The sequence below is a fragment of the Emydura macquarii genome, unplaced genomic scaffold (assembly GCF_026122565.2).
Source record: "Emydura macquarii macquarii isolate MOO-44397 ecotype Brisbane River unplaced genomic scaffold, CSIRO-AGI_Emac_v2 contig_1876, whole genome shotgun sequence".
Taxonomy (NCBI): domain Eukaryota; kingdom Metazoa; phylum Chordata; order Testudines; family Chelidae; genus Emydura; species Emydura macquarii.
The window spans coordinates 29085001-29100822 of NW_027132013.1; the positions used below are offsets into that span (position 1 = coordinate 29085001).

Here is a 15822-nt window from a genome sequence, read left to right on the forward strand (position 1 = left end):
TCATGCTTATCTAAGGGCAAAGGGAAAAGGAAATGATTATTTAATTCTTTCTAAAATGTGCAAGAGTAATGGCCTAAAGACAAGATGGACCAAATGCAAAAGACAAGGCAAGACATTAGCATGCCCGACATAATAAATAATATTCATTATAAATAATACTAAGGGCTGCCACACAATACTCTCAACACATATTTCAGTGGAACTTGTGCTCTTAATTCACTTGGCCACTTTGGAAACCCCTCCACCCTTAGTCACTTAGTGAGTCAATGACAGAGAAGTAAATAGAACCCAGCTCGTTTTTACTAACTAGATAATATTGCAACTCTGTTGTAATTACTAACTGCCGTATAAACCACACAAGTGTTTTAAAAGCCTGATATAGTAAAATCAGATAGAAATGTCTTAAATATGAAATTGCAGTTTTCTCTTTAATGTCTGAGTGAAGTTTCAGTTACTTCTACTGACTATCAGTTTTTAATATGAAATGATGACAATAAGAACTATGATGGGTTTTTTTTAAGTGAGGGATATGGGGGGCTGTATGAAGTAGCTTGCAAATACAGTACATAAATATATATTATACATTGTGAAGCTGAAAATTGCACTGTTGATCAGTTGAGAAGCTGCTTTTATGAACAGTCTTGCAGTAAAGAAACAGAGTTGACCACTTCTACAAGCTGGTGTCATTCCTAGCTGGTGTCAGAACATGACAATTCTGTTGTACTGGGTCAGCAGTGAATACCTCACTCAAATGGTGCAAAGTCAGCTGGTGCTTAATTTTTTATCTCCTCAAGAGTGCATTCACTGACTTTATCACTGAGAAGAATGACTCCCTTGCTTAGTGTGATCAAGATCTGCAAATGTGCTGCATCAGCCTATTTAGCCTAGATGGCTACTTGGTTGGTAGGGTTTAGATCTGATCGTATGACATAGATGTCAGTTCTCTAATAGGCTAGGTGAACCTAAGGAAAGTTTGCCTGGGAAGCAAACTCACTTTTAGTCCCTTGAAATTCAGGAAAGAGAAATCTCTAAAGTTAGTTTTGTCCACTGTGTAACCAACTGTGTCTCCTGTAGGAAGGGGACTGGATGGGATTCCTTTTGAAGCCCATGCAGCTAGGGCTTTAATCACATAGAGGGGCCATATGTGACACATGTCACTCCATCTTCCCAGGCACTGAATAACACTTCTGATGTGACTCAGAATCACATCTCAGGCTTGCATATGGCACAGCAGAGCACCAGGTCCCAGAGTGGCTTTGTCATTCCTTGCTTTGAGCCAGGAGTTTTTAAATAGTCTGAACATTAAAGCAAATCAATACCCCACATTCTCTCTGTCTCCCACATTCTCTTCTTTCTTTTGCCCTGCCATTCATTTTCCAACCCCAATTCCCAGAAAGATTTTGTCAAAAATCCATCAATTCCTAGTCTTTCCACCAAGTCAAGTGTCATTCCTTTTTGCTGGTTTCAGCTGACTACTCAAAGAGGTCCAGAGCTGAATACTAGTACAGGGGATCAGTGGTCTACTACTCTCTCCCTCTTGCCTCTGCCACACCTGGCTGGAACAATCCAATGAACTTTGTGAGCAGCAGAAAGGTAACCTGGTTGTGAGCATAGCCAGCAAAGTGGTTATTTATGTGAGCCGACAGAAGCTTGTTGATCGGTGTTTCTGTATCTGCCAACCAGCTCCTTTTAGCTCTATAGCTTGTATGAATTAAGGAATTCTTAGTTATGTCTCCCCTCGTGACTGAGGCTAGTTCTAAAGTAGTTTACAAAGAGCAGACACCAAATGCTTCCAGTCTTGAATACTTGTTCTTAAAAGTCTTTAGTTTATTCTACTCCATTTTTAAAATCTCTGCTATATGTATGCGGGTGAGATATGTATGTCATAATTTTTCAATCAGCCTTTTGGAAATATTTTGGGCATTGTAACTCAGAGTAATTGTGGGCCTGATCCAAAGCTCACTGAAGTCAACTGGCATCTTTCCACTGATTTCAGTGGGCTTTGGATCAGGCCCTATGGTATTAAGAGCCAAATAATATACTACTTAGACCACAAAAACTATGTTTAAAGTATGAAGGGTTTAACTGAAACCTACAAAAGCCAAGTGTCAGTGTTCCAACTTAACCCTTCGCATTCTGGCATTTTCCAGACTGCCAACCAAATGAACCCTTTAGGAGGAGGTGTATATATATGTCTGCAGCACCCAGAGGGTTAATCCACCCCATTGGGCATAGGTGTTGGAGCTCTTATGGTATGTAAGATCACACAAAGTTTGGAGTTGTTTTGTGTTCTTAATATACATTCTCAGGAAGCATTTTGTTTTGGTGCTGTTAGGGTATGTGCTATGAATGTGTATCAGGATTAGTTCTCGTATTTGTATTATGAATTAAATACACATTTGTGTACAGTTTATCCCTATAGAGTGCACGGCAAAGGCTTTTATAATTTGTTCCTGTTAATGCACAGTTGCCACTTTTTAAACTTTTAATATTCACCCATTCTCAGTTTTTGTTATAAATCCCAAAAGAGGCTAATTCACGTTATGCACTCATGGCCTGACAAATGTCCTTTTAATAACTGAAGTCTTTTGAGTTAAAGGACTGGGGTGGGGGAGGGGGGAAGCATTTTTAGGGGTAAATTTCCTTATTACATTTCCAGTCCTAACATGTTTTAAAAAATAGTTTAAAAACTGCTTTGAAGCTGAGCTCTTTTATGTGACATTTCAGCTACTGCAAATTTTTATAGCTGAGTAATAAACCCCTACAAATAGGTGTTTCTAATGGGAACATAGATAGACCACTAGCTACAGCAGTAATACTGGGCACCAATATAAGAAGGATGGCTATTTAAAAACATGGCAATTGTATCTAACTTCATTTTTATCAGTGTTGTCTATTGGAAACTTCATTAAAATGTTCCATTGTTTGAATTTTACAATCATGTAGGAAAGATGTTCAAAAGTGTCATTTTTCTTTATAAAGAACGTATCTATTTTTTCACCATTATGGAAGAATTAAAGAAACTACTTGTATGGTTTTATGAAGAAAAACAGTTTTAAGCAGTAGAAATTATCTACTTATTAAAAAAGATATGTGTAGCATGCCTTTGTATATGAACAACAGTTGCAAATTGTTAAAGGTTAAATATTAATGAGGTAACTTTAGCTACAGGTCGGATTTTAATTGCACTTATTCTGCCCACGTTCTTTGATATTACTGATGACAGAAGTACTAAGATATCAAAAATAGCAGCTAAAAACAAATAAAGCTTCTTATTTTATACCCACTTGGGTGTTAATTATGTACATCTGATTGAGGTAATTTTATTCATACTGAAATAGAAAATAATAATAGCCCAGTTACCATTGAATATTAACTATATGAACTTGGGTGGGGTGGGGGAGGAGAGCAGGAGAAAATAAAATGAACTTTTGAAGAAGAACTAAATACTTTTTGCAAAAGAGTTAGGGCCACTTTTTTGCCTCCAGGATTCTTTAATGACTTTTTGATTCAGAGGTTGTAGCTAATATTCTTAACTGCACTGCTATGTGAATGCTAAAATTATTACACTAAGGATATAAAAAAGGATCATTTTAAAGATAATTCCATTTAGACAGCAGCAGAAGGACATTTTGTGTGACAATATTTAGCATGATTAAAAATTTAAACAGAATAACAGCTATTTACATTCTGTTACTTGAAAGTAATTACTAAAGCAGGCAAAATACTTAGACAATAATTTAATAATGTTTTCCTCAAGTATAGGTGCCAAAAACTATGCATGAATTTCACAATTTGTGCTGAGAAAAAAAAACAAAACCCTAAAACAGTATAAAAGCAAAGTCACTGAGCACTTTCCCTCCACACGAATGAGTTTCACTTTTCAGAGGAAGAGCATCATAAATCATAATAAACCACAAGTATTAATGTGTGTCTCTGTTTAGGAATCGTGCAGTGCCTAAATCGTGCCATTTGGTTGAACAAGACAAGGGTCCTTCATGTCTTACTGAGGCAAAACTGCCACTGAAGTCAATGGCGGTTTTGCTTGAATAAGGAGTGTTTTTTGCCAGAGTAAGGAGTGCAAGACTGAGCCCTAGCTGTGCGAAAGAGCCACAGTTTCAAATGTATTACCTTTGTTAACTTCTCAGGCTCGTTTTTTCCTCAGCTTCAAGGATCTTAATTATAACATTTGCTGGTTCAAAGATTAATGTTTAGCATTCTGGGAAAGGTTTTCTGGACACCAGTAACCTGATCAGTATGGTCTTCTCTTGGTCTCTCTCTCTCTCTGGTTCTTTGTATTGAAGGAGAGATGATAGTATCTGGCACATTCCTTGGATGACTTGAAGATAGCAGCCTTCTGTGTTTGGGGCTGAAAGATTGTGAACTCTGTGTTAGCAGAAATGCCACACAGGGGAGGTGAATAGAACATTAAAAAAGCTTTAGCTTTAGGTAATGCAGTGCAAGCAGAGTTGAATTTGAGAGCTGGGACTTAAGTGGACATTTGTCCCTGCTTTTCTCCTTAATAAAATCTGAGCGTTAACTGTGGATAAGGGCATTTGAGAGATCACTAAAAATGAATCATTAGAGTGCCCAGAAGAGCTTTATTATGATATATTGTGAAGAACTTTAGAATATACTATGTACTTTTATATGAGCTTATCAGATGCATGTATGTGTTACTGAGTATTACAAGAGTAAATTGTTTTGTCCTTGGCTTCAGAGCCAAAGCAATTCATTGCATTAACATTACAAAACAAAACTTTTTTAAAATCTAATTTTCTATTGCCCTGTGGAGAAAGGACTGTTAAATAGAAACCACAAGCTTCAAGACCATAAACATTTTCTTGTGTATGTATATATTTAATTTGAGAAATCTTGGCACAGAAATACTGACTGACCAAACTGAGGTAAAATCAAAATTAGCAGAGTGATATCAAGTTTCAAGATTAACTCCTAATAGGTGCGGCCTAGACAGGTCTGATAATTATAGTTTGGCCGCTGAGCAGTGTTCCTAGCAAGCAGATTCACAGGAATGAGTCTTTTCCTGTATTATCACAAGGAGGTTGCTGCTGATCTGTTAATCGAAGTAAAAATACTATGGAAAATAAATGATTAAACTCTACTAGTATACTAACTGGCCAGATCCGGCCGGGTGGGGGGGGAATGCAGCCACATTTACATATGTGTCCATCTGTCTGTTTTTACACTTTATGTCTCCAGCCAGTGGGTGAAGTGGTTCTAATCCAAGCTGCAGTCTGGTTTTCCTCCTAACATTATATTTTTATGTGTAAATTATTTGTAACTGGACATACATTTTCTTGACAGTTGCTAGTTCTTAATTGTTCTTTTACGTAATCTGATCTAGCTGGCCATGGTAGTTTTAACTAGAGTAAGCAGCCGAGTTCTCCATGGATAATTTTTGTTAGTTAGCAGATTGTTACCATCTCAATGTTGCTGAAATCCCTAATCTCAGGTCAGCGTGAAGCTGCAGTGGTTACAATCCTGTTGCCTGATGTGGTGTGAATGGAAGTGCTTTCTGTCAGAAACATGTGGTCTCTTCAGTGGAGAGCCTGCGTAAATCCTGTGTAAATAGAGGGAGGCTAACAAAGGATGAGCCCCTGCAGCTCAGGGCATTTGGAGCCATTTGGGGGCTGAATTTGCTAAATGCTGCTTATACAGCCTGAAAAGTTGAAGAGAAAGAAGCATAAAATCCCTTCTTTTTTCTCTTTCTGCTCATACCCTGGGGGGAGGGTGTTAAGGGCCAGAGAAGCCTGAGGTAAGCCTATGAAGACTGTTTTTTCAGTGCTCTTTTGAGTATGAAAAAGGTGGCATGGGTCACTGTCCCCTCTTTAATGTCGGAAAACCCACACAGTCAGTAAATGTTGCATGTAAACTAAAACATTTCATCTCCTCTCCTGCACTCCAATGGCAGTGGGCCATGAACTAGTCACTCGAAAATCACAGAAAAAATTTCACTTTAACATGTCCAGACAGTTTAGCACAGCAGGATGGTAAGAGAGATCAGTAATTAGCAGGTTTCCTTACAGTTCCCCATGTCCATATCAGAACATTTTTCCCATCTGATGTGAAAAAATGTTAGATTATAAGGTACAAAACATGAATTTGTTGATTTTATCCCAGCACACATTAGCCTTCTCACAAAACAAAAGGCTACACAAATATTTAATCAGCATTTTAGTTTAAAATCATAGTCCTTGTGCAACTGTTCATTCACTTCACAAGTAAACATCAGCTTTAAAAACTGATAGTTATGAGCACCAAAAAAAACCTAAAACAAAACACCAACTTCTGCTTTTCTCTTGATTTCAGTCTTATTTCCAAAAATAGAAGAAGGGGGGAAAAAGGAGCCAGGAAAATAATAAAGGGGATAATATGATAAAAGTTAAAGTTCCAGAAGTTATCGCTACAGGATCTCCTCCACCTTCAACTTGTAGACAACAGAAAACCACAAAAATACTTGGAACATTTCCCTCCTCCCTAAAGTAAACAAATAGAATATTTATAGCAAATGCTTCACTGAAAGGCACAGAATGCAAGGAACAAAGAAAGACGCCCATTCAGGAACAGAAAATGTCACACAACATTTTTTATTCTCCCTCTTGTGGTGGTCAATATATCCTTTGATATTTTGCCATCAACATACGTAATTTCTTCACCCATTGCCCAGTGTCGCAAGGAAGTATATAGTTAATTACAGCCTGCAAATAGGGGCTTTTTCCTCTCAGAGGGAAAAACACTAAAATGCCACCGGGGAGGAAGGATGGTTTTGTGATAAAGGCATCAGCCTGAGAGATTCAGGAGACTTAAGTTCTATTCCTGCTTTGTCAGTGACTTTCTGTGTGTGAGCTTGTACAAGTCACTGAGGGTCCAGATTCTGAAGCACTCCTACATGAGTGCAAAGTTTAGAGAGTACAAGGATGTTCCTCCGACAATCCTTGGGTGGACTGTGTAAGACCCAAAAGAAATTGTATTCCCTGTACTTCTGGGAAGTCCAGGATCTTCTTCCTTCCCTATTGCTTGGGATGCACAAAGAGGTGAGGCTATGTTTTTGCCCCCCTTCCATATTGCTTGCAGAACAGGACTGATGCAGCAGAGGAATAAAATGCACTTCATGAAAAGGTATAGCAGTGCAGTTCCTGGAGCCTTCTTACCATGAGCTGTTCCTTAAAGGTACCATCTAGTCCATCATCTTATGGTGCCTTAGTTTTATCATAAGTTCAATGGGGTTAATAATTATTTTTACCCTGCAGGGTGTTATGAGACAAAACTAAATCACATATACAATTATTATTAATTTTTTTAAAAAGCTCTGTAAAGGATTTGTGATCAACTGTGGCACTCAAGCTGACAGCTCAGTGGTTTAAACAAGAGTGAGATGAAAATGAAGCACTCTCACAGAGGGGTTCTTGTTTCTGGATCTGGTTTTCCTCCTACCTTAGTCCCCTACATATAGCACAGGTTGTGTGACTTCAGAGCAAACCATAAGACTCTTCTGTTTTCCTAGGTTTTTTCTGTATTGCCAGAGATTGGGGTAGTTGGAAGAGAGGCAGTTTGTTTCTGTTGGTGGGGATGGCTCTTACTGATCTATTGAGATACTTGGTTTATAATGATTGTAGAGCATCCAGAGCTCCATTTATAAATGTAAACAAATAATGGCAGGTGAAAATGTATGTGCACATGCAATTTCCACATGTTTTTCATGCAGAACTCCACCTCCATTAAACTATTGGCCCTCAGAAGTTTGCGTAAAAAGTTTATCTGCCCTGCACTATATTGTATACACAGTTTGTTCTTTCTTTCCAAAACTCAGACCTTTTAAAGTAGTTGCATTGTTTAGTATGATAGGGAATTGTTTTTAATCCTAGTTGAGGTGTATCCTTTTTCTCTTCAACAATAACATGGCTATCAGCTGCCTTATCTGATGATGATGATGATGATGATGAAACTCAGATGTTGAGTTCTGCAACGTATTTTGCCAGAGACAGTTTTCTAACTGCCTTGTTGGGTATGATAATGGCAATAGAACTGCTTCTGGAGTTTGGACCTCTGTTGGTATCAGGCTTCTGTGGTTTGGCATGAATGGATTATCCTATTGGGTTACCATTTTCCTTAGATTAAGAATTTGGTATCTTCCATGTGCATTGATGAAATTCCAAAATCCTATTCCGAGGCCATAGGAAGAGCCCTCTACGCAGCATTAACTCCACACAGCAGAGGAGTAATTGGAGGTGGCAGAATATTGACAGTATAGACCCTTGTAAACCGTATTGCCAAGGAGAGGTTCATGGACAGCAGAGTGGTCAGGAAGCTCCTCTGCAGAATTGGAGCTGCTAGGCCCCGATGATCCCTTAGTTCTGTGAGCTTTGGGAGCTATGTCCCTAACCTCCTCCATGTTTCCTGCCATTTCCACAAACTTTTCCTTTTGAGGGAAGAATTTATCAGGAACAATACATACTCATCAGTCAGGTAACCCTGGATTTACACTGGTGAAACTGAGACCAGATTTTGGCCCACTGTCTGTTTCTTTATCTCATAACAGCAAAAAACCATGGGGCCGATATTCCATAGCCTTGCGCACCATGTGCTCTGTTCCCCTCCTGTGGGTGTTGTTAAGCGTCCTATACTGTGCTTAGAGTCTAGAATGTAGTGATAAGCAAGTAAGGCACTGTGACTCTTTCTCCACTGACTTGGACCCTGTGTAGTCATTTACCCCTGTACCAACAGAATGCAAAACACTACCACATAATAATCCTCTACTCACGTACAGCAGTGGTAGGATTTATGCCCATTTTGTACTCGCTTTACAAAAGGGGTAAATGAGCACACAGCGTGCAAAGCCGTGGAATATTGGCCCCCACAGTTTTTTTGCTGCTATGGGATAAAGAGACAGACAGTGGGCCAAAATCTGGGCTCAGTTTCACCAGTGTAAATCCAGGGTTACGCCACTGAGCTAGTATGTATTGTAGCAACTTCCCAATATTTCAGGTTTCATTCTGCCGTTCTTACTTACACATGTTGTCGAGTACCTTGGTATGTGGGTAGTCAAATCAATGGGCTCCATCGTGTAGTAAGGATGGTAGAACTGGACCCCCAAATGATTAAAATATGGTTCCTTTTCAGCTAACAATATTTAAAATGTAATTAATCTGGTCTGAGAGAGAATTTAAAGGATCTGAAATCTGTTTCTGACCACACCAGCGATGATATAACTCTTCTGAGTTCACTGGAGTTATTCCTGATTTACAGTAGTCTAACTGAAACCAGAATCAATATCAAAGAAGTAATTTTTCCATTCTAAATGCAGTACTCATTTAGGGCCTGATCCTGTGAAACTTTATTACCAGGTGTCATGTTTACTAATGTGAGTAGCCCCATTGAAGATATGGCAATAAGGATTTGGTGGATTAGGCCCTTGATTTGCACATAGTACCCAGTTTTGGTTGGTTTGTCTGTGGGATTTTTTCCCCCCTCTAACTCAATTATCTAGGAAAACAAATCTTACAGTGAGTTTTCATCTACTGATGTAATTTGAAGGCGCTATACTTAAATTTTCTTTCATGGGGTGAGGGGAGAGATTAAGGAAACACTGTCTCTCATCTCTTATGCCATTGATTACGCTGAAAAGGCACTGCGAGCTTTAGCTGAACTTTCATCTCCTGCACTGTTATTTGCCTTTTTAAGAAAGGATTTTCACAACCTTGCCAAAAGGTCTAAATGATGCTTTAAGACTATTGGTGATTTTAGCTGTTTAAACACACACACACACTTGCCCATACTTGTCTAAAAAGAAATAGGAATTGGTTATATATGCGTATATACAGTGCGCAGATGTCTCTATACTAAGAAAGAGACACAGATATTGAAGGAAAGAAGGTTTTATATCTACATGCAGTATGTGCTTACACGCGTGGATTTTACATAGGGAGATAAAGATATCTTTATCTAGACGATAGACAGACAAACGGACTGACTGACTTCAAACTTGCACTTTCAGTGTGGATGTTTTTACCCCCGCATCTCCGGGTACTGCTTTTCAAAACTGCCTGAGGCTACAGTACAGCACCTCAGATCCCCAAGGCCCATTGCCTGGCTCCTAATAGCCACTCTCCATCTGTGTCACATGAACAGCTGATGAGATAGCTCCAGTGTCTGTATTTTGGAGAGCACATCCACCCAAGTTAAAATGCTGGGGTTGCCAAGGAGCAGTCAGAAGCTATTAGTGTTTGTGAGAATTTGCCTTGCAGCAGTTTCTTGGCATAGTGGAAAGGGCTTGTGTGTGTGCGTGTGCGTGTGTGTGTGCATGCGCACGCACAGTTGTGTGTGTGCACACACATGAGGGATTTGGGTAGGACTGGGGAGCATGGGGATGAGCTGGTAGGAAAGAGTTCATTCTGAATAACCAACATTTCTCAAAAGTAATTGGTTTGTGACACTCTATAGGACCTGGCATCATTTCTTTTGATTATTTTTGCACCCATTTGACTCACCTTTATTTGTCATTTATGGGAGCCAAAGAAAAAGAGAGCAGCGACTTCGGGGTCTTGCTCTGCTGTTTGGGCAGATGGAAGGGAGCTGCTCTGCCTTGGGGCAGGGTGGTTGTAATGAAGTGGCCTGTCAGTCTGTAAATAGTGAGGGTCATCTCTTCCATGTGATGGAGGATATCACATTGCAGTGAAAATGGAAATGTCAATAAAATTAATCTACCAGCTCTTTGCTGTGACTTTTCTGTTTCTCTGGTCCGGGAGGGTTGGTGGGTTTTTTGTTTTTTTGTTTGTTTTTTTTTTGCAAGGGGAGGTGATGGAAGAAGGGTGAATGGGCACAGGGGAAGTAGATGAAGCTGAAATAAAAGTTTCGAAGTAAATGGTCTACATGTAGCAATAACGTATTTGTTTTGGTAGCACTAAAGAGCTAGAAGAGGCTATAGGAATTAGCTCGTGGATCTATAGCATTCCTCAGGAAGCTATGGAGCGTCTAGCTCAGGCTACATTGAGCACAGAGTTTATTATTTTAGGCTTTCTTGGACAAGGTTTTTACTTAGCATGGGATTTATGGCATTTACTGCTAATGAATGTCTATTCTTAAATTACAAAAACCACCGTCTCAGCGCAATTCCCAGATGTCCTTCCAGGACCTCGGCTTCTTAAACACCAGCAGGGAGCATAAACTCTCCACTTCTCTGTTTTCCTCTTTCGTGTGGCTCCAGGCTAATGATGTGTAAGGAAAACATAGCAATCTATAAAGTCTCAGTGCTGTCCCAGTATTCTTCATTTATTTTGCATTTGATTATGCCACAAGTCGGATCTTGTTTCTTTCCTTTTTTAAAAGTTATTAGTTCAAATATTAATGTAGGAATATGGCATATATTGCTGCTCTTGATTGATGCCTTCCCAAAAACAGGAAGACGTGCTCGTATGAATTTTAAGAAAGTAGGGGTCCTGCAATGCCTTGCCAGAAGAGTTTTTCAGATACATAATTTAGATGCCCTCCAGGCAGGCTTTCAAGGCATTTTTGCTGGAGGGCAAGAAAAAATAACTATGACTGTTAAAAGTAAATGATTTTTGCTAATGCACAATTAATGCCAGGGAAAAGCACAGAAGAGAAAGATGTTGATGGAAAGTTCTGATTAAGTGAGCACTCTACCTTGATGTGCATTTTTTTTTTAATGATAATGATCATGGATGCAGAGATGTAGAAGTTTTCATGTCTTGCAAATGCTATGTGCAGGATCATATACGATGGAGGGGGGCTGATCTGACGATGTGTTATGTGCACTGAACAGTAACACAGTTACTGTCACCTATGCAGAGGGCCTAGAATATATATAAACTACAGAACATCTAACTTGAATACATACTGTATGTATTCAGTAGGGTTGTAGGCATTCATTTACAGTGAATGGGTTTTCTTGTGGCAGGTTTTCCCACATTGAATCCTGTAATTGACAAAGAGCTATTGCACTATGTCAAGCACACAATTATAATTGAATTAATGATATGTGCATGTGTGAGACACAAAATTAGTATTTGCAGAGACATGGTTTCTAATTTTTACATATTTGTATCAGCAATCATATTTAATGAGAAAATGCACATGCCTGATGTTCTATGAAATCAAAATAAAGCTGCATTAATATTCCAATAATTAGCTATACCTTTTGATTGATATTTTTTGTTTATTATGTCTCCTTCCCTGTTTTGTTCTTTCTTTTAGGGGATGGTTTAGACAACAGCGTAGCCTCACCTGGTACAGGGGATGATGATGACCCAGACAAGGACAAAAAGCGTCAGAAGAAAAGAGGCATTTTCCCCAAAGTAGCAACAAATATCATGAGAGCGTGGCTTTTCCAGCATCTCACAGTAAGTGGAGACCAAAATAATAAAAACATAACAAATAGATTTTTTGTTCACATGCCTGATGAAGTTTATTCATTATTATTATAAATCAATTGTCCCCATAATTTTCTGAAAGCTATTAGGGATCAGTGATCACTTTTGTTTTTTCTAGAAGCTTTTTATTTATGTATTTGTTTTACTCCTGGAATCATGACTATTTGAATATACAGCAAAAGATCTTAGCATGAAACAATGCTAGTCTAGAAGGCAGCCATTTTTTGCTTTGCATTCCAGTAATGAGAACTATTCCAAATGTTCTTAAGATGAAAAAGGGTGTCTGCATTTAGAATATAGTGCCATATATATAGATATAGATATAGATATATATAAGGACACTAATAAAGGGTTTGGGTAAGTCTACCCTCTGGATTGGGTTTTGTTTGCCTCTGTTTACATAAACCTCATATGTATTAGAAGGAAAGTAATATGCCATCCTCCGCCCGCCCCCCAATCTAGGTATTCCAACATACATTGCAGGATGCTAGAGAAGTCATAAAGCAGCTTGCAAACTTGTCACATGTTATTTTACAAGAGAAATATAGAAGGCTTATAGGTTCTCTAATTCCTCAATTCTGTAAAACAGAGATTAAAACACCATATTTAGCTGTTCTTCAAGTCCATTATTTTACAAGCTAGCCATTCTCTTCTGGGGGAAAGAGATTAAATATGTGAAAAAGCAACACTTTCAGTAACAGTCTATCTTTATTCTCCTGTTTGCAACTGGTTTTATTGTTGGGGTTCTGTTGACTATTACAGCTTCACTTAGACATCAAAATACTTTATTACAGAAGAACTGATAACTCTCCTAAATTTACTATTCAGATGGAAATGCTAGAAAATGGTAAAATTATCATTGTTTATTAATTTTTATTATTATTATTATTATTATTGATTATTTTTACCCTTCCTATACAATTCTTTCCCACCCATTCTGTTTGGGCTAATGGTTACAAAGATAACAGCCTGGCTAACCACCTCACATAAGGCCTTCTTTGTGATAACCAAAGTTATACATTTCCACAGTGGCTGACATTAGTTACAGTGTCTTGATTCCAGGACAAGGTATCCCTTTTATTTATGGTAGTGACTATTAAACTGCTCTGCTGGTAGAACAGCTAACGGGGGGAGCAATAGATCCACATTTCTAAACCATCATTTTGATGTAAGGACATTAGTAGCAAACTAAGGTGCATTGATCTGGCCTGTGGGGTCAGGATTAGCTAGAATAGCCAGTGTCTCTGCTGGAGTAGTGGTTATTCTTGCCTTCCAGCTATGGCCATTTCAAAGGTCAGGTGCCCTGTACCCACTTGGCTCAGAGGAATTAGACAGAACATGAGTCTCTGGGCTGATTACTTAACCAAAGACAAAATAATGAGTCCTAAGCAAATACTGACTAATTGAAAGGGCTGTAAATCCATTACATATTGGTCAGGGATAATCAGGAGTATTTAATCACTTTTATCTATTCAGGAGCACTGAAGCTGCAACAGCAAAGCCCTGAACCTTGCCATGTGCTTATTATTCTCATCATTATCAAAATTACTTCACAGCTGTTCTTTGCTACATCACCTCAGCTGGAGATTTACTAACCTGTAAAATGTTTTTAATTTGGAAGTCGAGTGAGTGTGAGGGGAGGGTTTTTCGTTTTTAGCTGTAGAGGATGGTTACAGGAACAGCACAGGGAAACAGCTAAAACCATGGGCCACAAATAATCCATTTTCTTTCACACAAGCCTGCATGTTCATTTCCTTAACTCTTACCAAAGTTTGCAATTGCTTGTTTTTTCCCCGTTTCCTTTCTTTCTTGTGTGCGCATTGAAAGCATTCAACACATGCTTACTAAACAATCTCTAAATCTCTCTCTTATCTTGAGAAAAATCCTCATAGCTTTGCCTTTTGGAAATCCACCCCCTCCATTCTCCCGCCACCTCCTTCACCCCAGATGAATTGAGGAAGTTCAGCAGCTTTGATGAGGATGTTCCTGCAAAAAAACCCCAAAACCAAAAAGCCTTTTACCTTCCAGGCTTTAATGAGTTTGCATGTGCTGAAAGATTTACTGTGCTGTAATTCTCAGACCTGAGGACCGATAATGGAGACCCCTGACTAGTGCAATGTAAATTCAGAAAGATTTTTGCCATAAATGCATGCAGAGAAGGAAAAGAAGTCTTTCTTCTAAAGAGCCCTCACTTTTTCTCAAATTAGCTTGTCCATTCAAAGTGCAACGCCAGCTCTATCACAAAGGGAATCTTATGATGTATAAATTATTGTTTCAAGTAAATTTCTTTACAAAAAGAGTCCATGATTCAATGTACATTCCTTCATTACTACTCTAACCTTATTTCAAATTGGTTTGTCCCTCTTTTGTGCTGTATGACCTGTTCTTGTATTACAATAATCCCCTGATGTACCCTTTTTTCTTTCTTTTTTTTTTTAAAGAAACTAATTGAATTATCTCATTATTTTAATTTGTTAAGCAAATGTATTTTACATCTCAGGATGTGTTCTTAAAGAAGGGGCTGCTTAGGCTTTGCCCCTTGAATGGGCCATTGGTGCATTTTGACATTCATGCATTCATTAACGAAAGGAACATAAAAGAACTCTGGTTGTATTTTTTTTTTCAAACACCCAACCAGCATGAAGCAACTTTTTCCATAAACCACAGGGGTCTCTCTACATATGTTCTCAACTGCAAGCCATTGTCACCAAGTATGAATACCTCAAAAGGACAAATAAAAACTAAAGGCCAACTGTAGCAATTGTTAGCTGTTAGTCTCAATATGACAAAAATCATTAACCTCTGGTTTTCCTGGAAAAAGAAGCAACTCCAATCTATCTCTTATAGCATTGACTGAGCTCTCAAATTCCTTTAGACTGTCAAATTTAGGGGGAAGGTAATTCAGTTCTACCTATCTGCACTAATTTATTACCTTTCTTTAAAGAAAATGCTACCCTTTTTTTCTTTGTGAAATATTCAGTTATTTTACAAACCCCTAAAATAATCTAATTTAAAAAGTGAGTAGCTTCTTTATATAAGCGTGAGTGACTTGTTGAATAGAGACAGGTGCTTGAACTCTTATGTAGAATTAATATATTCTACAGAACGGCTTTCAAAATTGTCTTCATCTCTTGTCACTTTTTCCATTTTGCGGTAGCTTTAATTATATTAGAAATAAGATTCACACACATGTTTTTGTTGATGGAGATGAAATGCAAGAAATAGAAAATGTTGTCATTTCTCTGTCCGGTTATTGGGATCTGTCTTACATTTGGAATTACAACAGGACAGGAAGATTAAAAGATCTGAGGATGAATTGGTTGGAAATGTGTATGCTTTTTCTGGATAATGTCCAGTGTTTGAGAAAGTAAAGGAAATCCTAGTGTGGTAGTATAAGCTTTTCAATAGTACATAA

General features: G+C 38.3%; 1 protein-coding gene across 6 annotated transcripts in view; it reads left to right on the forward strand.

Moving 5' to 3' along the window:
• Window positions 1-15822, forward strand: part of MEIS2 (Meis homeobox 2) — a 180718-nt gene that overhangs the window by 41012 nt on the left and 123884 nt on the right. For all 6 annotated transcript variants that reach the window (XM_067558054.1, XM_067558048.1, XM_067558050.1 and 3 more), the window contains one exon: window positions 12232-12377. In XM_067558054.1, coding sequence (XP_067414155.1) covers window positions 12232-12377 — 146 coding nt within the window. The remainder of the gene's footprint in view (window positions 1-12231; window positions 12378-15822) is intronic.